Genomic DNA, 20116 nt, shown 5'->3' on the forward strand with positions numbered 1-20116 from the left:
TTATTTTGGGTTTTTTTTTTTTTTTTTTTTTGTTGTCTCCTGCCTCTATCTATTTAATTAATAAAACTAATTATACTATTTTGTAATCTAATTATCATCAATCAATTACATATATCCCACTTGGGATTTAGTGAATCATTTACAAATCCTATATTGTGTTGTTAATGAAAATTTTGGGCCATTTGTATCTCAGCAATTTGTTTATGATCTGTGAACGATGGAGATTCATATTATTTGTCTATTTTTTTAATTCGAAATATTTGAGTATGTAATGGTCCGGTTAAGACATTGTTATATATGGGGATTTTGGATATAGACCATGTTAAATTGCAAAAGATTGCAAATTTAAAATTATTCTCCCTCAAGAATTCGACCTGTATATAAGTCAATAAGACGATCCTTTGGCAAGTAGAAAACGATCAACATATTACAAACATTTAATTAGAATATTTGTGGATATATTACTACAAAAATAATTCAATATGTTGTATATTTCATTTGCGATTTCTGAATACGAGAAAATATAGTCGGAATTTTCGGGATCTCGATATGAATTCAGATTAAACTATGTCATGGATCTTATACATTGATTTTAAATTTCCAGCACTTTAATCCTCAAATTGACTATTGAAGAGAACAATAATATGCTGGTATGTATGAATATACACTTAACCATAAGTACTCGTATATTTTATTTAGAAAATTTCATGTAAATTGAAATTCTCAGTTTTATATGGAAATATGTTGTTTTGATGACTATTTTACCCTTGCTATACATGGGAATAACATAGTTAGGATTCTTAGGAAGGGTATATTTGGAAACAAAATCAATATATATACATACATGCATGTGCTTACAGATACGAAATACTTGGGGCACGAAATCTTGGTTGTTTTGTATAGAGAAAAAAAAAAAGAAGAAGGTAAATGAAAGGAATAATGTAATCTCACTTTTATTCACTTTTGCAATACCAAAATATATACATGAGGAGGTTGCTATATCTAAGGAGATACAATCAAGAGGAAATTAATTAATTATACAAGATTATACAAGATTGCAATCAATTAGAAGAGATTTGACGCATTAACATATTACTTTCCTTTACGCCCCCACAAGTTTGGTGTCGGGTGAGACGCCAATCTTGAGTCGAAGAAGTTCAAAACGAGTCCGTGGCAGTGCCTTTGTAAGTCCATCTGCTAATTGATCCGAGGATGATACATGCGCAACACGAAGGCGGTCTGTTTGGACGAGTCCACGGATAAAGTGATAGTCGGTCAATGAAACCCCAATCTGCATCGGAGAAGGCATGGAGAGTCGTCGGAGAAGAGTGATGCAGCTGAATACCAAAGTTCTTTGTGCCGGCAATGTATCAGAAGATTCGTTTCACAGCTTTCCAATGATCCTCGGTTGGACGGTGCATGTATTGTGATAGTTTGTTGACTGCATATGCTATATCTGGCCTTGTAAGAAGTAAATATTGAAGCCCTCCTAGTGCTTGCCGATACTCTTCCGGGTTGGCGAGCTCGGAACTCGATTGTGCAGAAATGACGGTGGTGGATGCTAGAGGTGTCGGAACAGGCTTGGCGACTGTCATCTTATGTCGTGCAAGGAGATCTCCAACATATCGTTGCTGTGTGAGATGAATGCCTTGTGTGTTACGTTGAACCTCGATCCCGAGAAAGAAGTTAAGTGTGCCAAGATCCTTTAGAGAGAATCGTCGAGCTAGTGCATCAATGAACTACTGTACTTCTCGGGAGTGACTTCCGGTGATGATAATATCATCAACATATACTAGCAAGAATATGTGGACATCGTTGTGACGAAATATAAACAATGAAGAGTCGGATAAGGAGTTGACAAACCCGGACATGAGGAGGAATTGTCGGAGCTCATTGTACCAAGCTCTTGGAGCTTGTTTAAGTCCGTAGAGGGCCTTACGGAGTTTGCATACGTATGACGGTCGATCACGGTCCACAAATCCGGGGGGTTGGATCATAAAGACGTCCTCATGCAACGTCCCTTGTAAAAATGCATTATTGACGTCGATTTGCCGAAGATCCCAACCTTTAGATACGGCTATGCTTAGAATGACTCGAATGGTTGCCGGTTTGATCACGGGACTGAACGTTTCGGTATAATCGAGACCGGGACGTTGATGAAACCCTTTAGCCACGAGCCTTGCTTTGTGCCTGCCAATAGAACCATCCGAGTTTCTTTTAGTCCGAAAAACCCATTTGCAACCTACCAAGTTGTAAGAAGAATCGGGAGGAACGAGTGTCCAAGTTCCATTCCGAAGTAAGGCATTAAACTCGTCGGCCATGGCATGTCTCCATCGTGGGTCTTTGAGGGCTTGCGAGACACATGTGGGTTCTATGTCAAGGGTAGGAGATAGGGTAGTGGTAAGTGTTAGTTTTGCGGCCAGTTTGGTGATATTGTTTTTGGCTTTTGTGGTCATAGGGTGGATGTTTCTTGGTGGTGAAGGCACGGGTGATTACTTTCCTTTAGTAAACGCAGTGATTAAAATCATATTGGGATCCATATTTTTATTTCATAGATGCAAACAAACAAAAGATGTAACCATAACCATACCCTTATACATGTATGCTTCAAATTAGATACAATACAATGATATCACAATCATGTGGGCGTTATTATATATATGAAGGTTGGCCCGTAACCACTTTCCTTAACGATAATTTTTTCCGACATTATATGGATTGAACCAAACTGTTGTTGTCGCCTTTGATATTATTTCCCTCCACGAATTGCGTGTACCAAGAGGCCGAGCGTTTAGGCCGCCGGTCGGCGACATTGCTGAAATTCACGTAGTTCATCCCGAATCTGACCGAATAGCCATCCACGAACTCGTAGTTGTCTAGCAGCGACCACGCGAAGTACCCATTCACATTCGAACCGTTCCTGCAATATTTAATTTCCACAATTAAAATCGATTACTAATTAATTGAACTTTATGTTTCGGATTATTATTCGTATAAGAGTCCAATTTCATAAAATATCGGGTTTGGATTTTGGTGTTTGATTATAACTAATGAAAAATCATAAAATATCAATGCACAAAAAAAAAAAGGAAAATCCAAACCTAAAACGCTCAAATTTTTGGGTATATATCCAACCGAACTAAAACATATGTACATTAGTGGACCTAGAAAATATTGTAAATGGGGGTCAAATTTAATTTTATTGTATGATAAAAATAATTTATCATGAGGGAAACTAACAATTTTAGTAAAAATCTTATAAATTTTGCAAAGAAATTATTATTTCTATTCAAACAAATGGGGGCATATGTCCCCATTTTTATAAACGTATGTCTCCATGCATACGTATATACTATCCAAACCAAGGGCGGATTTACTTTAACAGGGGGGGTGGGGTCACAAACCCCCTTTAATTAAATAAAAATATTAATTTCTTTATGAATTTTATAAAATTATGAATAAAGTTATCAAATGTCTCCATAAAAATAAAATTTATTTTGCTCTATAAAATTATATATAAAAAATTATTGTCCTCTCCTATAATTTTTTCTAGATCCATCAAATCAACTAGAACTAGGTCTACTAATTACGTCATATAGTTAAAAAAAAAAAAGACACTTCTACGATTTGGTTTACGATTCGTATAAGCGGTTGAATTTCATAAAATATCGGTTATAACCAGTTTTCGGCTTTAACAAAAAAAATAAAAAAACCAGTTTTCGGACCAATGTTACAACTCTAAACCTAGTACGACCGAAAACTATAAACCATATCGTATACTATCGAACCCCATTTCGCATGCAATTTAATTATTCAATCAACGTGAAAGCAATCTTTCGGGTTAATCAACGACGTCTTAATTAAACAGTAATTAATTAATTAATTAATTAAATGCACAACAATGACCATTTGATTTCGGATATAATTATAACGAGGGAGGGCAAAAGGCGTACAGAATAGCGCATCGAAGGAAACAGAGATGGCTGCAATGGTAGCTGATTCGCCCGACATCGTTTAGGGTTTTTTCGATGGGGAGATTCGCTTCGTCATCATAACCTTCAAAGATAAATTTTGAATTATAAAATAGATAAAAAAAAATAGAAACAAAGAGAGCGTTTATATATTATATAATTAATGATTACCGTTCTCCGTTACGAAGACCGGTGGATTCCCGTAGTTATCTTTTATGTATTCCAATATATCTCGTAACCCGACGGGATAATAATAAAACGTAGCCGCCTGAAATTAAAAGTAAATTCATAAATTTTATCTTATATAAATAAATACACTTGACTATATGAATTTTTTATTTAAATAGTTAAACTTTCGAATTATCGGATTTCTATATCGAAATAGCTAGGGACGAGGTTGAAATATGTGATTTATGTAAAAAAAAAATCATATAATCAATATATGTGATTTACATAAAAGATGATATATATATATATGAAAACGGTTATATAACCTTTGGACCGATGGGTCTGCCGCCCCTGAAAACTGCATGAACACGAAAGAAACTTGGATTAATACATTCACACACACACAAAAAAAATAATAAGTTAATCTACATTTTAAACGTTATTTTGGAAAAATAACTTCTACTATAGTTAGTCTATGCCCTTTATTAATTAAACACAGAAGTCCAAAATACACTTACGAATTAATTATCGAAATTAAAATATAAATACTAATAAAAATGATTAAAAAAAGACGATTTTTTGAAATAACAAAATACAACTTTTTCAAATAATGCAAAAAAAAAGGTTCAAATTTTTGCAATTTTAGCGACATGCAAAATATAAGAGAATACAAACAACATTAGAAAAATATATTTATATAATATAATATATATATAAAAAAACGGAAAGTTTAATATGATATTTAGGACTCACATGTAAGATTAACCCGTGGGTCACTAATGACGCAAGGCCGGTCGGGATCAGGGTCGGGGCCATTTCGGACGTATTGAGCCACGTAGTAATTGACTCCGACGAAATCGAAGGTCCCTTTGATGGAACCGATCTCGCTTATATCGAAATGTGGCAACCTATCCCCCACCAATTCTCTCATTATCTGCGGGTAATCCCCACGAACCAGCGGCTCCATAAACCTGTCGCCGAAAATTTGAATGAGACCCGAATGTTTCAGACCGATCGGTCGACGATTTTTCAACGTTTTCTCGGTCGAGATATATCGTAGTAAGGAACTGTTTTCGTGGCGTAATTAACTGTTGGGTTTTTTGGTTTTCGCCTCTAGCGAATGAGAGAGGTATTGGTTTGTATATATCTCCAATACGGTATATATATATATATGGATAAAATATCAGAGAGATTTGTATATGTTTCAATAAGATGAAATATTGGGAGAGTGAATATATTTACCGTAAAACCCAATACTGTTTTGGTAATTTTATGTTCATTTGACAATGGTTGATCCCATAAAATTGTGTGTAATAAACTTTGTGGAAGAAAATCATAGACCCGACGTTAACACCATGCTTATTGCTTAGAGTGAAAGAAGATATTTTACCATCCGAAGAAGAAATCGATAGCTCTCTTCGTGGCGTTCACGTCGTTCTCATCCGACTCGTTGTACGGAGTGAACCATCTGTCGATCAGCGTGGTTCCGATGATACCTTGTTGCCTCGGCTGCGAAATTAAGATTTTTCAATTTTCGGAACGATCACACAACTCTATACGAATTGGAATTACAAAGAGTTTTCATTTGTGTATAGTTTAGATATTGATTAGGGTGTTTTCTGTATCTAAACTCTATACGATCGAAACCTTGTATTTTTCTCGGTACAAATTCACGGCGGCAGCATGGGCGAGGAGCTGGTGATGGGTAACGATGTAAGGTTCGGTACCGGAATTTCCACCCGTACAGTTCAAGTTTTGCCATCTCGAACATCGGCCAGGCGCGTGAGCCGCGGTTCCGTACCCTTTGTAACTCACAGTGTACGGTTGGTTCAACGTTATCCAGTGTTTGACCAAGTGTCCGAATCTTCTGAAGCACAGATCCGCGTATTCTCTATAGTCCGCACTGCATGGACGCATCTCTTTTCTTAGCACAAGGATATATCATATATATATATATATATATGTATGTATGTATATGTATAGGTTTGGATTTTTCATTATTCGAACAGATAATTTTTATTAGAATAAGAAAAATAAAATAATTACGTACATTATACGACGGTCTAAGAAGCCCCCATATTCGTCTATAAGAGCTTGAGGAGCATCCCAGTGAAAGAGCGTTACAAAAGGCGTTATATCTGTAGAAATTTGTGTGAGATTTAAATAACTATAAAGAATAATAATATATATATATATATATATATATAATATGAATGGAATAATCAAAATCCAAGAATATTCAAATAATGTTACGTTGCTGTCGGAGCCTATTTAGAAGTTTGAGGTAGTAATTTACACCATCCTCATTCACCTCCCCCTTTCCTTCTGCAATTTGTACGTAAGATTCATTAGACAGCGAGATGAAAAATGTGGGGAATTTTTTTTTTCATGATTTAATTTAAACTTTTTTTTTAAGAAATGAAAATTTTGCGTGAACAAATGATTATTTGGTCCGGAAATTAATGTAAAAAACCTTGAACTAGTTTTCTTACTTGGAAGCACTCTTGACCAAGCGATGGAGAATCTGTAAGCGTTTAAGCTCATGTTTACCATGAGGTCGACGTCGTTCTTGAAAATTAATTATATATAACATGAAAGAGGGTTAGAGCTAAATTAAAAATAAAAAATATGAAATTTAAAATTTCGTGATATATCTCCAATACATTATACAAATGGTACGAATCTGTGGCTAGATCTCCATCCCCGGATGTCTTATCTGTCACGTAAAGAAACGAAATGTATATTACGTGTACGAATAGAATCACGTGCGATTGGTTTCAATATATTCGGTTTTGCGTTACATGTACAAATTTGATATATGATATACGCTTATACGTGTGTGTGTGTATATATATATATGGGTTCGTGTGTGCGCGCGCGTTTCATTTTACATTACATTTAAATTTCTAATTTTTTTCTAAAATAATTCGATTTTTTATGGTTTAAGTTTTCTTTATTGATTGCGTGCGTGCGTGTGTATGGCGTGCGTGCATGAAACATGTGGATTTATTAGGAAAGGAAAATAATACCTGGATAGTAATGGGTGAAATGATCCCATGAGTTAAACCCTCGTCGCGCTGAACCCTCGATCTGAATAAGAAGGTTCAAAACAATCAAACATATTCACGCTAAAGTTTTTTTTTTTTTCTCTCGTTTGAATTCTTAAAATCAAATCAAAATTATCCTTTCATAATCCCTTTCGCGAGAACAAATGGAATTAAAAAAGTGTCGGGAATGTCATATATATATATATATATAGGAAAATAATTATCATATATTCATATTTTGATGCCTGATTTTTTTTTAAAAAAAAAAACTTGTCAAAATAATGTTTGGAATTATAAGCACAATACGAGCAAAAGTGAACACAATTTACGGACACATACACATACAAATACATATACATATAGGGACGATATCTCGTATTGTGTACATTATACGTACTTGGTAAGCTGACGTGGCAGTGCCGAAGAGGAAATCGTTCTTGAAGCTGCTTCCGTTGAAGAGGGACGTGTTGTCGCATTTGAGCAGGATGTCTTGGCGTCCAATGACGGTGACGCCGCATTCCTTCACGCAGCTCTCGTCCTCCCGATAACCCCCCGAGACGGAGCCCGCCATAGCAAATAGAATTCCCAATAACAACACATGATTATCATATGCCCTTTTACTATAATGTTTCACCATTTTTTTAATATATTATCACACTTTGGTTTATACTGCAATGTATTGTATGCGACATCCATATGGTGAGGATTTTATATATAGGAAAACTTCTTTCCCACTGATCCACTTGTTGTGGATATGATTGTTCAACCTAATGCGCATTTGCAGTGAAGTTTCCTTAAAGGCTAAATTACGAACAAGAAAGGAATAAAGAGATCTTGTCACCTCTTGAGCAAGTTGTAGCAATATATGAGTAATAAAAAAAAAACCCGAGACCCGACTTGGCTAGCTTAACCGGTAAGATGGGGACACAAAACGTATATCATGCCCGAGTTCGAACCTCAAGTTTGGGTGGAGAGCACACATTCTAATATTATATAGCTTGCTCCCGACTCCGGAATTAGTTTGGGTCTCGACTTAGGACACCGGTTACAAAAAAAAAAACCCGAGAAATGTTTGATTTTGAAATGGAAATAATATCAATGTCCAAAAATTTCATATGATATAATAGCAAATGAGTTTAAATATTTGTATGTCATATTTAATTTTATAAAAATGCATATAATACGATTTACTGTATCGTTTCGTCAAGAATTAATTGTTTTCGTTATTATTAATTAATCGCGGGCGTAGTTATTGCTTCTTCTTCTTTTTTTTTTTTTCATTTTGCTTTCAATATGTATCTTTATTCTCCTTAATAATGTTAGATTCGGATAATTAAGAATGGTAATGATGAGAGATGTTTGTTTGAAGGGATTAAATGTCTTCTAAGAAATGTGAATCAAAATGATTTAATTGTTCCACATTTCCCTTTCTGAATAACAGTGTGGTTTAGCAGTTTGTCTTTTTTATATCACTGTTTAGTATTTTTAATTTGCATATAATTATATAATATTTTGCTCTTCTTTTATTTTCACATGGTAGTCATATATATATATATATATATATATATATATATATATATTCACCTAAAAATTATCCTCGTTATATTTTTCCCGAAAATACTTTGAGAAAGGGTGGATATAAATGCTATTGGGGCATGAAACCCAATGATTTTTTTTAAATAATTTGTTTTTGTAAAACTCGCGTATTTTGTTAATAATTATAAAAATAAATAAATAAACTGCTCGTTCTTCAGTTTTTATTAAAAAAATACTCAGTTTTTTAAAAATATTGGTTTTTTATATTTTTTATATTTAATTCGATTAGGTTTAGAGAATTTTTGTTCTTCTCTGGGATTGATTGAGATTTATCAAAATTATAAATAATTGAGGAGTTTTCTCACGTTCATTCATGAATAATATGAAATTCTGATATAACGTTATATTATTTTTTATGGATTTAAAAGTTCAGTATAATATATATATATATATATATATATATATTTTCAAAGTTAAATATCTTATATGAGATTTTACTGTAAAAAAATCACACGCGTAAAAAAATATTTTTTCCAAGGCGAAATGCAAGCATTTTTGGACTTCCCCGTGCTCAAACAAAGCTACAAAAATGGCGATCTTTTTTTCTGCAAGAAAAGAAAAATTCTTCTTTTATGTTTGCGTTTGTTTGCTGAGACTCCTTTCGCCTTGATTCATCTACAGAGAGAATTCCGTGCCGGAATTTTTCTCGTCTTACTTTTCCCTTTTTTCTGTTTGTTTCCCGAGAAAATACGGAAAAAAAAAAAACAGAACGCACCCATCTCTCGGAACCCACCAATTCAACCTTTTTACAGAGTCAATTAGCCAAACAAAAATTCCCATGGAAAGTGACAAAGTATCCGTGATCCACCTCTGCCTGTATCATAGCTAATATCTCTCTGCACTTTATCTTTGGAAATTTTTTTATCCATAGTCCCGATTTTATCTGGTTTCCGCTTTCACGTGATTTCAATTTTTTTGCGTGGTAGATTCATTTGCTTAAATCCTAAGACTCCGCTGCTTTTCCACGCCTATATATATAGCTGCTCACATAAGATTGTTCTATATTTCCTCTTTCACGTATACTGTGTTCTCTGTGGCTGAATGTGACTGAGGCTTTTATGTCTTGAATTGCGTATGATCGTTTCTGGGTTTTGCTTTGATTGAGTAACTTTCTCTTGAATATTTTCTCTCCTTTTTCCCCGTTTTGTTAGTTTTGCAATCAATTCTGAGTTCAGGGTTTTGTGGGTTCTTGTTTATTTCACTTGAATTGCTTTACTTCCTTCCGTGGATTCTGAATCTGGGTTTGGTGATTGAGGTTTTGGTTTATGGGTTTCTGATAATTTTTTCAAGTGGGTATGGTTTAAATTTGAACTTGGCTTGCAAATTTAGCTACCTTTCTGTTCTTGAATTTGGGGAAAAAGACTATGTATTTCCTTGTCCTAAGTAAAGATAGAAGAATGAATAGGCTGTCGGCTCTGGTACTGGTCGCTCTGTTGTTCATATGTGGAGTTACTGTTGCCAAAGAGTGCACAAACTATCCTACGCAGCTCTCGTCGCATAGTTTCCGCTATGAACTCTTGAATTCGGACAACGGAACACTGAAGAACGAGATGTTTGCTCATTACCATTTGACTCCAACTGATGAGACAGCTTGGGCCAGTTTGCTCCCAAGAAAGATTTTGAGACAAGATGACGATGAATATAGTTGGACTATGATGTATAAAAACATCAAGAACCATGGAGGGGCTGGAGCCAACACCTCGGGGAACTTCCTCAAGGAAGTTTCTCTGCACGATGTTAGATTGGACCCGAATTCAATCCATTGGAGGGCACAACAGACGAATCTCGAGTATCTTTTGATGTTGGACATTGATAATTTAGTGTGGAACTTTAGAAAGACTGCTGGTCTCGATGCTCCGGGAGAGTCCTACACAGGATGGGAAAAGCCGAGCAGTGAGCTCCGTGGCCATTTCATCGGTACAAGCTCTTCCCCCTTTGATATCTTATAGCTTTTAGGTTGTATGCATAAATTTTTGGGAATTTGGTACATGGTCCAGATTGCAGAAACCGTTAAAAGCCTCTACCTTTTTTGTTCATTTTGTATATTTCAGAATCCTGGTAGTAAGGGAAATCTCAGGAATTTGATTGCATCAATTCAGGAATTTTGGGTGAGACGGTGTATAAATCTGACTGACCGTTCATTGTGACCTTGAAGGGCACTACTTGAGTGCAACGGCTTATATGTGGGCGAGCACTCGCAATGATACTCTCAAGGAGAAAATGACGTCCCTCGTCTCTGCTCTGTCCGAATGCCAACAGAAAATAGGCACAGGATATCTTTCTGCTTTTCCTACCGAGTTCTTTGACCGGTTTGAAGCCGTGCAGCCCGTCTGGGCTCCCTACTACACAATTCACAAGGTAAAAACCCAATTCACAATAAAGTCAAGATGATACAGACAACATAGTTATACCCGCAAAGGTTTCATTTTTGTCTGAATTGCAACAGATTTTGGCCGGTCTGGTGGATCAATACAAGCTTGCCGGCAGCAATCAAGCTTTGAAGATGGCTACTTGGATGGCAGATTACTTCTATGATCGTGTTCGTAACGTCATAAGAAAATACAGCATTGAACGACACTGGAAATCACTAAACGAGGAGACTGGAGGAATGAACGATATTCTTTATCAGCTATTCGGAATCACTGTGGGTGAAAAGTTCTGCAACTGTACAAATCTAAACCTTGAATTTGTGTCTTGGTTTTATTTCATATCATATCCATTCTCTCTATGCAGGGAGAATCGAAGTACTTGTTCCTCGCCCACCTCTTTGACAAGCCTTGCTTTCTTGGAGTGCTTGCTATCCAGGTTGAGTGTCACTGATAGAATACCTTATGATTTTGTTTAGATGGTCGGATAAAAGTAAACATAATTTTCCGGGTTTTGCTGGTAGGCTGATGATATATCCGGCTTCCACACAAACACGCATATTCCTATTGTAATCGGATCCCAACTTCGGTATGAAATCACTGGTGATCCACTGTATAAGGTATTGGATCTTTCCCATGCATACTGGCTGACTGCAGTTTGTCAAAGATGCCGATTCTTGTTTGTCTAAATTCCGGGTTTTGCAGGAAATATCGACGTTTTTTATGGACATTGTCAACTCTTCTCACAGCTACGCAACCGGAGGGACCTCAGTGTCTGAGTTCTGGTACTGACATTAGCAAAACTCGGAGTTTAGAGCAATCTTAAACATGCTTTTGAAGGTTCATATATCCTAATCATGCTGCATGAAATGTGAAATTAGGACTGATCCACAGCGACTGGCAAGCACTCTCCAAACTGAAAACGAGGAATCATGTACGACTTATAACATGCTCAAGGTAGTATTTTTCACTTGTAACTTCGTTTCTTCAAATGAAAGTAGCCGAAAAAAAGATCAAATATTTGCATAATTATCTTCAATTTTTTTATGAATTGCTCAAAAGGAACAACTTTGTCTCTCCAGGTATCTCGGAATCTCTTCAGGTGGACGAAAGAAGTGGTTTATGCAGACTATTACGAGCGTGCTTTAACAAATGGTGTGCTTGGAATTCAACGAGGGACAGAGCCTGGGATCATGATCTACATGCTCCCGTTGGGTCACGGTGTTTCCAAGGCCGTGTCTGGCCATGGTTGGGGAACACTGTACACATCTTTCTGGTGTTGCTATGGCACTGGTACTGACATATTTTTTTTAAGCCAGAATCACATTCATCTTTTTTTTTCCTGGATTTGGTCTGTTTTTTTAGCAGATATGATCATTCTTGTTCTGTTCACAGGGATTGAATCTTTCTCAAAACTAGGAGATTCCATATATTTTGAAGAAGAGGGGGGATCTCCCGGCCTTTATGTTGTCCAGTACATATCGAGTTCTCTCGAATGGAAATCGGTCGGTGTTTCACTAACTCAGAAAGTTAAACCAGTCGTCTCTTGGGATCCGTATCTTCGTGTGGCATTCACATTTTCTTCCAAACAGGTAACCTTCAGAAGAACCAGCGTTCATTAATTGTTCTTGTGGCTGTATAAAACCTTTGTTTCTGTGATTTTATTTTCCAGGAGACGGGCAAAAAATCAACTCTGAATCTAAGAATTCCGGTTTGGACGAATTCCGATGGCGTTAAAGCATCTTTGAATGGACAGTCTCTGGAAGTACCAGCTCCAGGTTTTAGAATAATCTGTTCGTTACTTCTATAACTACGGAAAATGTTTCTTCAAAACTCGATAAGAACAGCTAATTCCACCCGATGATCATCTTCGAGTTCTGGTTCTTACAAGATTTGGATCTTCTGACGTAGCTTCCCTTTGTAGGAAATTTCCTATCGATTACACGAAACTGGAAATCCAGCGATCAAATTAGCATGGAGTTACCATTGAGTATCAGAACCGAAGCCATAAAAGGTAGGCATTATTTCGATGCCAATACCCGCGATACCGTTTCTCTAACACATCATAACTTCTACTTTCCTTTCGTGTTTATTCAGATGACCGGCCTGAGTTCTCGTCTCTACAGGCCATACTTTACGGGCCTTATTTGCTAGCCGGTCACACTACCAAAGACTGGAGCTACAAAACTCAAGCGAAAGCCGAGAAATGGGTAACCCCGATCCCGGATTCTCAAAACAAGTACCTTGTCACCCTCACACGACAATCTGGCCACTCCATTTTCGTGTTGGCGAATACCAACCAGACCATCACGATGCAAGAATCGCCAGAGCCGGGCACACAGGAGGCTGTCCATGCCACTTTCAGGCTTGTGGACACTGATTCCGCTTCCCACGAAAAGCTCTCAGGTCCAGAGGAGCTAATCGGGAGACAAGTCATGCTCGAGCCGTTTGATTTCCCAGGCATGTTTGTGATGCAAGCAAGTAACACTACCGCCCTCTTGGTTCAAGACTCTGCCTCTTCCGACAAGGAACCTTCTGGGTTCCGCCTGGTCCCGGGACTGGACGGGAAGCAAGGAACCGTCTCGTTGGAACTACAGGGCCAGAAAGGTTGCTTTGTCTACACAGATACAAACCCTAAAACTGGCATGAAACCGAGGATTGAATGCGGTTCTGATACATCGGACGAGGGATTCAACCGGGCTGCGAGTTTTACGATGAAGAAAGGGATCTCTCAGTATCATCCGATGAGTTTTGCGATGACAGGAGCCGAGAGGAACTTTGTGTTGTCGCCATTGTTCAACTTTAGAGACGAGTATTACAATGTGTACTTTGACGTGCAGTACTTGAAGAACAACTAGTGGTGGTGGTGCTTCAGTGTTAGGAGCAGAATAAGAGAGGCTAAGTTCGGTCCTGTCATGATTTGGTTCTAGGGTTTGTGTTAGAATAAGTTTTTTTTTTATTTTTTTTTTCAGGTGCAATTGGATTAATATAAATATATTTCAAATGCATTTGAAATGATGTTAGGAAATTTGGTTATTAGAACATTCGGAGATATTAAAATTCGAATCTAAACATTTAGCATTGTAATTGGAAATTTGATGTGGTGTTGGGTGGGTGTGAATATCTGGTTTTCGGGTATCTAAAAAAATATTATGATATTGATGCCTTATGGTATCTAATTTCCGAGTATCTGAAAAATAATAGGGTATTTATAATGTGCTAACCCAAATTACGTTAAAAAAATAATAATTAATTTATCATATTTAAATAAATATTAGTGATATTTTTGTAATTTTCAAAAAAAAGATAAGACTGATTTTAATTTTGTAGAATATGTAAAGATATCTAACCTATACAAGGAAACGAAATACCCGAAGGCATAGACATTATTTCATGAAGTGAGTTTATTGGGTCATACACAATATCTTCATGTCCTTTTATTCATAACGTTTTACACAATACTACCAAAGCCAATTTCGTATGCCTTAAATCCATATGAAAGAAATTAAGATGAGATCAATGGTTAGAAATTATAAATATAATATAGTTAGATTGCAAATTATTAACAAAATAAAATATCATTCTCTCTTTCACCCAAAATAACACTATACTCTTTTAATAAAAACGTTTTTGACTTTTTTTTTTTTTAAATATACAAATTAATTGAGCAAATAACAAAGATCCAAATAATTAAATAAAAACTCGCAAAAAAAAGTACGACGTGGCGAAGACCCATTTTGCTCAATTCCAACGTTCGTCTTCCATTGCTTTGCCTTCCTTCCCGGTTCGAACAAAAAATATTTGAAAATCACAAAAAAAAAATCCAAAAACTAAAATAAAAAATTAATTAAAAAAAAGCGCTCCGAAAATTAGATCAAACAGATATGCATATACATTTCCATTCACAGACGAAGAGCTCTTCCCCTGCAATTCCGCTTCTTCTCCTTCGTTGGCCTCTCCGATGGAAGAACCGGGTTCCAGACCCGGTTCGGATCCGTTTCGGCTTCATTCTTCAGTCCGTCTCGCGCCGTTTTCGCCTGTTCAGCCGTCCTTGGCTCGCCGTCTGTCGAGTCATTTCACCGGACCTCAACGGCCTGTGGAATCGACCCGGAGGCGGAAATTGGCGTACATATCTCTCCGGGGAGAGCTCGTCAATGCCGAGGAGGCGAGCTCGGCGGCGTCCATCGGATTGAGCCCGGAGGAGGCGGTGGCGTGGGAGCTGTTCACGCCGATCCAGAGGTTCCTGATTGTGGCGGTGATTGGTGTTGCCGCCGCCAAGTCGAAGAAGAATCGGTTGATTTGGAAGCTCCAGAAAACGGTGGATCGCAGGGTTTGTATTGTTCTTTGGAATTGGGTTCTTACTCGATTTTTTGCTTTGGGTTCTAATGTATGTGTTACTCTGCTATTAGGGATTGCGGAATTCGGCTTACATTTTGATGTTTTTTTTTTTAGTTTTATTAATTATGTAGCGTTTCTTCCGTATAGTTGCATATAGCATTTGATTTAATTCATGGGTTTGTTCAATTTTGCTTTAATTTTCCGTTTCTTGTGTGGATTTTGTGGGGTTAGGTTTCAAATGGCAAGATTGTATTTTTAGGTCTTTGGATCTCTACGTTTAAGAGATGAGCAGTCGTTTCACTGAATTCTGCTTTGATTCTTCTTTTCATTTTGAAATTGTAAATTTGTAACATCTCATAGTTTGACAGATAGATTTTTTCTAAGATTCGATTTGGGAAGGTCTCTGTTCGAAATTCATCAATCCTTTTGACATTTTCTTCTGATTTTAGACGAAAATATTGAGTCTTGTTAGGAGAAAGATATCTAGAGTGTCTTAAGAAGGGTTGTTTGTTACAGAAAACAAATGTTCTGATCATATTATTGTTTGGTGAGAAATTTTGCAGGAACAGCTGGTTTCGAACATGCAGCAGAAACTCGATGAAATGAGTGAACAGCTAAATCTTGCCAAGGGTCAATCAGAAACTGGATCAAAAGCCTCAGATTGTGATGATCTACAACGAACTTTCAAAGAATCTTTTGGATCTGAGAAGATCAAATTCATTGATTGTGGCTGTTGGTTGTGTGATCAACATCATCACTTGTTACCCTGTTCACCGGTTAGTGTTCTTTGGTCTTCTCAGGCAGTGGGGTGAAATCTCGTTTGATGTCTTGTATCTTAGATTTGTTGATCTTAGTTATGGGTTTTGTACGGCTTCTTCTCATGTTGTCATCGACTTCTGCTGTTAGGATAAACCTCTTACAAAGGCATCGACTGGTCATGAGATGCTTCAGGAAACAACAGATCTTGTGACTGATACAGAGCCAGACGAAAGGCGTATGTCTGACATGTCGGATTGTTGTTCAAGTGTCACATCTGCTGCAGAAATCTATGTATGTTAGATAGAATAGATTGCAATAATGTTGGCATGCTCAAACATGACAATATTTTGGTGAATCTGTTTGGTTTTCTCGGAAAGGAGACTTCTTGTTGGATAAGTCGTGTTGGTTTCTCTTTCGGTGCAGTACAATAATCTATCCTTCGAGCAAGACATGCTTTATCTAAAAAAAGAGTGTCAAGAGAAGGATGCAACAATAAAGGAGCTTACTTTGTTTCTTCAGTCAACCAACAAGGCTGGTTCTAAGGTATGTCTTTTCCCGGAAATCCACGGATGCCCTTGAATTTAATTTATGGATAATCCAAACCCGCATTTTTGTCTTCTTTAACAGAGAGTATTAGAGCTTGAAAGCATAATACGCAGGAAGACTACGTTAATAGCACGGCTTAAGAAGGATGTAATCGTATTAGAGCAGAAGGTGAGTGATTTTTTTTTTTAAAAGGTCAAATTCGTATAACTCAACATGTTTCTGTTCCTAAGAATCCATTTTCGATTAAAGCTCGGAGTGATTGTGATCAAACGCCATTGAAAGTCATTGGCTTTGCTTCTCTGTTCTTACTATATGTCTGTTGTGAGTTGCACAGGTCAGCCAGCTAAGTAAGCTCAGGAGATCTTCTTCTTCACCCGCATTCCCAAATTCCCGAGATTGTCCAACGGTGAGAGACAATCTCCTTTACGATATGGATACTCCTTCGAGCCCTTCATCCTCTGACTTGCAGACTCCTGTAAGCACACCTCGACCAACAGCCATGAAGGTTCAATTAGTTCCTGTGAAGGGGGTTCATTCAACTTCAGAACAAACCCTTAAATCCGCGCCAGTTAAATCCTCGGGTTCCCTCGGGAATTCGATGAAGACACCACTGGTCAGTCCTGTCCAGGAAGTATCAATCAATGAGAAGCTTGTCTCTGTTTCTTCTTCTTCTTCAAGGCTAAGAAGGTCATCGTCTACTGACGCTTTAAAGAAGACTTCAAGTAAAGTTCAAGTCACTTCCAGAGATTCCTCCGGTTCACGAAAAAGATGGGTTCAGTGAGTACCGGTTTTCTTAAATTGTTGGTTTGGTAAATATTGCTTTTTCCTTCTAACCAAAATTGTCTCGTACACATGAAAATAGCAAATAAGAATTAAATTATAAAACTGTATTATTAAAATTAAAGAAAAAATCAAGTGGGAATTCAAGCTTATGATTTCAATTTTAATCTGTTTGGTGTTTTATACTTGTTCTAAAATCCTTAACTGTTTATACCAATTTTCTTGGTCTTGATCATTCGGTTTTATATGGTCATGAGTCTTGACCGAATTGATCGGTCCAATTCCGGTCTTGGTTTTATCCGGTTTTCTTTTCGGTTTACTTCTCTCATGACCGAATGTGAAGACTACTCCGTTTCGGCCGGTTTGGTTTCCTGACACGTTTGCTACCAAATGGTGGATAATTAATTAATGTAAGATAAATCATATGATTTAATTCAATCATTTCCTAATTAAAAGTACAAATTGATAATTTGATTACGCCTTAAATACATAGAGATAAGGCATGTTACGATAACATCTATACATACACATGGATATGTCATATGAGTCATGACATCTTTTTTGGACATCACATTGACTTCTTCATCTGCACCTCGTAAATTTGACTTTCGCATTTTGGACAAATTTAGATTAGTGATCGGTCTCAATTAATATTAGTTTTGATTATTCAATCTAATTCATTTATAATTAATTGGAAATTTTTAATAATTACTGTATTTTATAAAATTTTCTAAAAATGTGAAATTTTGAATTTCCTCACATTAGAATAATGAATATCTCTGTTTTCAATATTAAACATTAGCTTTCAAAATTGTCCTATTATTTGTGTTAACGTCGTTCAACAAAAAAAATAAATATAGTCGAAAACGATCTCAAACACCAATGTTGTATATCAGAAAAATGACAAGATTGTCATGTCATTACAAACTAATTACAAAGTTAGAAAAAAGGAAAAATAATCAACTCATAAAGACATAAACAAAAATACGTATCCATATATTGATACATATATACATTAAAAGCGCAATTATATACATATCCATATATGATATATCTATGTAGTATAGTTTGCAAATGTATAATTTCTTTTGACGCACTTTACAAATCATTTCTTCTTGACATAATTTTAAAAAATCGCTTTCTATTACGAAAATTTTGTATAAATATACCAATTCATTAAAATGTTATAAAAACACATGAATTTTTAAATTCAAAGAAAAATACACAATTGATCAAATACTGTCAATTTCTTACTTATTGATGTTAATTCTACGAGTCCGAATACTAAAATAGCCACCAGTAGGGGTGACCATTTCGTTTATTAACCGAATAACCGAGCCGAACCGAACCGAATAAGACATAACCGTATCCGAACCGAATCCGACATCAAAACCGAACGGTTATGATTTCTTTAAACTTGAAAAACCGAAACCGAAACTGAATTGAACTGAATAAAAAATAACCGAAAAAACCGAGAGAATAACCGATAATTTCTTTGGAAAATTGAACTTTTTACCAAAACCGAACTGAATCCGAACCGAAAAATAACCGAACCGAACCGAACCAGAATTTATATAAAAACCGAATGGTTATAATTTTTCTATAACAGAAATAACTGAACACGAATATAACCGAATCGAACCCGAACCGAAACCCGAATTGGTCACCCCTAGCCACTAGATTAATATTTATACGTAGTAAATTGTTATCGTTTCAATTAATTCGTGTATTTTAAATTTTTTAATATTTATATATATTTGTAATATTTTAATAATTAATGATTTTTTAAGATTCGTTCTTTTTTTAGCTCACGCGCAGTGCGTGTGGATGGCACGAATCACGCACGTGTGGAGGGAAGGTCGCCGTTTTTTCCATTGGTGGAGGAATCTTTGGGCTTTGGTGGTGGGCCCTATCTTTTGTTTGACTTTTATTTTGTTTTCTTTTCTTATTTTTAATTTCCAAGACGGCGGCTCCAAAGTGCAATCACGAGGATACTTCACAAAATATCTCGTACTCGTGCTTTTTTTTTTTTTGACTTTTCGGTATCTTTATAATTTATATTTTAAAAATTAGTTTTTTTTTATGCATCAATTCACAAATTCTATTGGTTTGGACTTTCTGCACACATTTTTAAGTTTTTGTAAATATTTTTATGATTTACATGTAAATCCGTAAAAGAGTTTACTATAGTCTTTGGATTACAATAGAGTTTACTTTTAAATATTGTGGCAGGTAATTTGGTGCTTGTAATAATCTACCAAATTCGAGTACTTTTGATTTGTGAGCTAAGATCGAATATATAAATAGCTTGAATTAGAATTCAAATTTGCAAGCCGAATTTATCTACAGTTTCCGATTGTTTTATGGTTGGATGAGATACTTATAAAAGTATCCTATCTATTTATTAAAAACTTCTCTTAACTTTTAAAATTATACAAATGAGAATGATACTTATTAAAAATTATATATATAGACCCAACAGATCGTGGGCGAGTGGTCAAATTTGGAGTATGAGGTAACTACACCTTTAGGTTGAGTGTTCGAT

General features: G+C 36.1%; 3 protein-coding genes across 3 annotated transcripts; 2 read left to right on the plus strand and 1 right to left on the minus strand.

The window, feature by feature from the left end:
- Window positions 1–2518: 2518 nt before the first annotated feature.
- On the minus strand, window positions 2519–7848 carry LOC104799092 (myrosinase 5-like). Its single transcript, XM_010521431.1, has 13 exons — window positions 7584–7848; window positions 7169–7229; window positions 6803–6855; window positions 6632–6707; window positions 6393–6464; window positions 6190–6277; window positions 5787–6042; window positions 5530–5648; window positions 4893–5110; window positions 4466–4497; window positions 4143–4239; window positions 3954–4056; window positions 2519–2920 (listed from the first exon to the last, which is right to left on the minus strand). The coding sequence occupies exons 1-13, from the start codon at window positions 7821–7823 to the stop codon at window positions 2710–2712; spliced, it is 1626 nt and encodes a 541-aa protein (XP_010519733.1). The 5' UTR covers window positions 7824–7848; the 3' UTR covers window positions 2519–2709.
- A 1473-nt stretch (window positions 7849–9321) lies between these two features.
- LOC104799093 lies at window positions 9322–14269 on the plus strand. Its single transcript, XM_010521432.1, has 12 exons — window positions 9322–10699; window positions 10938–11140; window positions 11229–11426; window positions 11516–11587; window positions 11673–11768; window positions 11854–11933; window positions 12030–12105; window positions 12231–12441; window positions 12544–12740; window positions 12821–12926; window positions 13073–13162; window positions 13246–14269. The coding sequence occupies exons 1-12, from the start codon at window positions 10147–10149 to the stop codon at window positions 14004–14006; spliced, it is 2643 nt and encodes an 880-aa protein (XP_010519734.1). The 5' UTR covers window positions 9322–10146; the 3' UTR covers window positions 14007–14269.
- Window positions 14270–15033: 764 nt separating this feature from the next.
- LOC104799094 lies at window positions 15034–17706 on the plus strand. The gene is made up of 6 exons (XM_010521433.2): window positions 15034–15478; window positions 16050–16262; window positions 16393–16536; window positions 16669–16788; window positions 16873–16959; window positions 17126–17706. Exons 1-6 carry the CDS (start codon window positions 15110–15112, stop codon window positions 17570–17572), a joined length of 1380 nt encoding a protein of 459 aa, XP_010519735.1. The 5' UTR covers window positions 15034–15109; the 3' UTR covers window positions 17573–17706.
- Window positions 17707–20116: the final 2410 nt, after the last annotated feature.

This window comes from Tarenaya hassleriana, unplaced genomic scaffold, assembly GCF_000463585.1.
Source record: "Tarenaya hassleriana unplaced genomic scaffold, ASM46358v1 Cleome6, whole genome shotgun sequence".
Taxonomy (NCBI): Eukaryota; Viridiplantae; Streptophyta; class Magnoliopsida; order Brassicales; family Cleomaceae; genus Tarenaya; species Tarenaya hassleriana.

Excerpts from the sequence above, each read along its gene's own strand:
- LOC104799092 (XM_010521431.1), bottom strand. The coding sequence starts at position 7,823 with ATGGTGAAACATTATAGTAAAAGGGCATATGATAATCATGTGTTGTTA. Across the intron at positions 6,465-6,631 it reads TTGGTCAAGAGTGCTTCCAA|AAGGAAAGGGGGAGGTGAAT; the intron begins GTAAGAAAACTA and ends TACAAATTGCAG. Across the intron at positions 5,111-5,529 it reads ATCGATTTCTTCTTCGGATG|GTTTATGGAGCCGCTGGTTC; the intron begins GTAAAATATCTT and ends TTTCGGCGACAG.
- LOC104799093 (XM_010521432.1), top strand. The coding sequence starts at position 10,147 with ATGTATTTCCTTGTCCTAAGTAAAGATAGAAGAATGAATAGGCTGTCG. Across the intron at positions 12,741-12,820 it reads TCACATTTTCTTCCAAACAG|GAGACGGGCAAAAAATCAAC; the intron begins GTAACCTTCAGA and ends TTTATTTTCCAG. Across the intron at positions 13,163-13,245 it reads CAGAACCGAAGCCATAAAAG|ATGACCGGCCTGAGTTCTCG; the intron begins GTAGGCATTATT and ends GTGTTTATTCAG.
- LOC104799094 (XM_010521433.2), top strand. The coding sequence starts at position 15,110 with ATGGAAGAACCGGGTTCCAGACCCGGTTCGGATCCGTTTCGGCTTCAT. Across the intron at positions 16,263-16,392 it reads ACTTGTTACCCTGTTCACCG|GATAAACCTCTTACAAAGGC; the intron begins GTTAGTGTTCTT and ends TTCTGCTGTTAG. Across the intron at positions 16,789-16,872 it reads CCAACAAGGCTGGTTCTAAG|AGAGTATTAGAGCTTGAAAG; the intron begins GTATGTCTTTTC and ends CTTCTTTAACAG.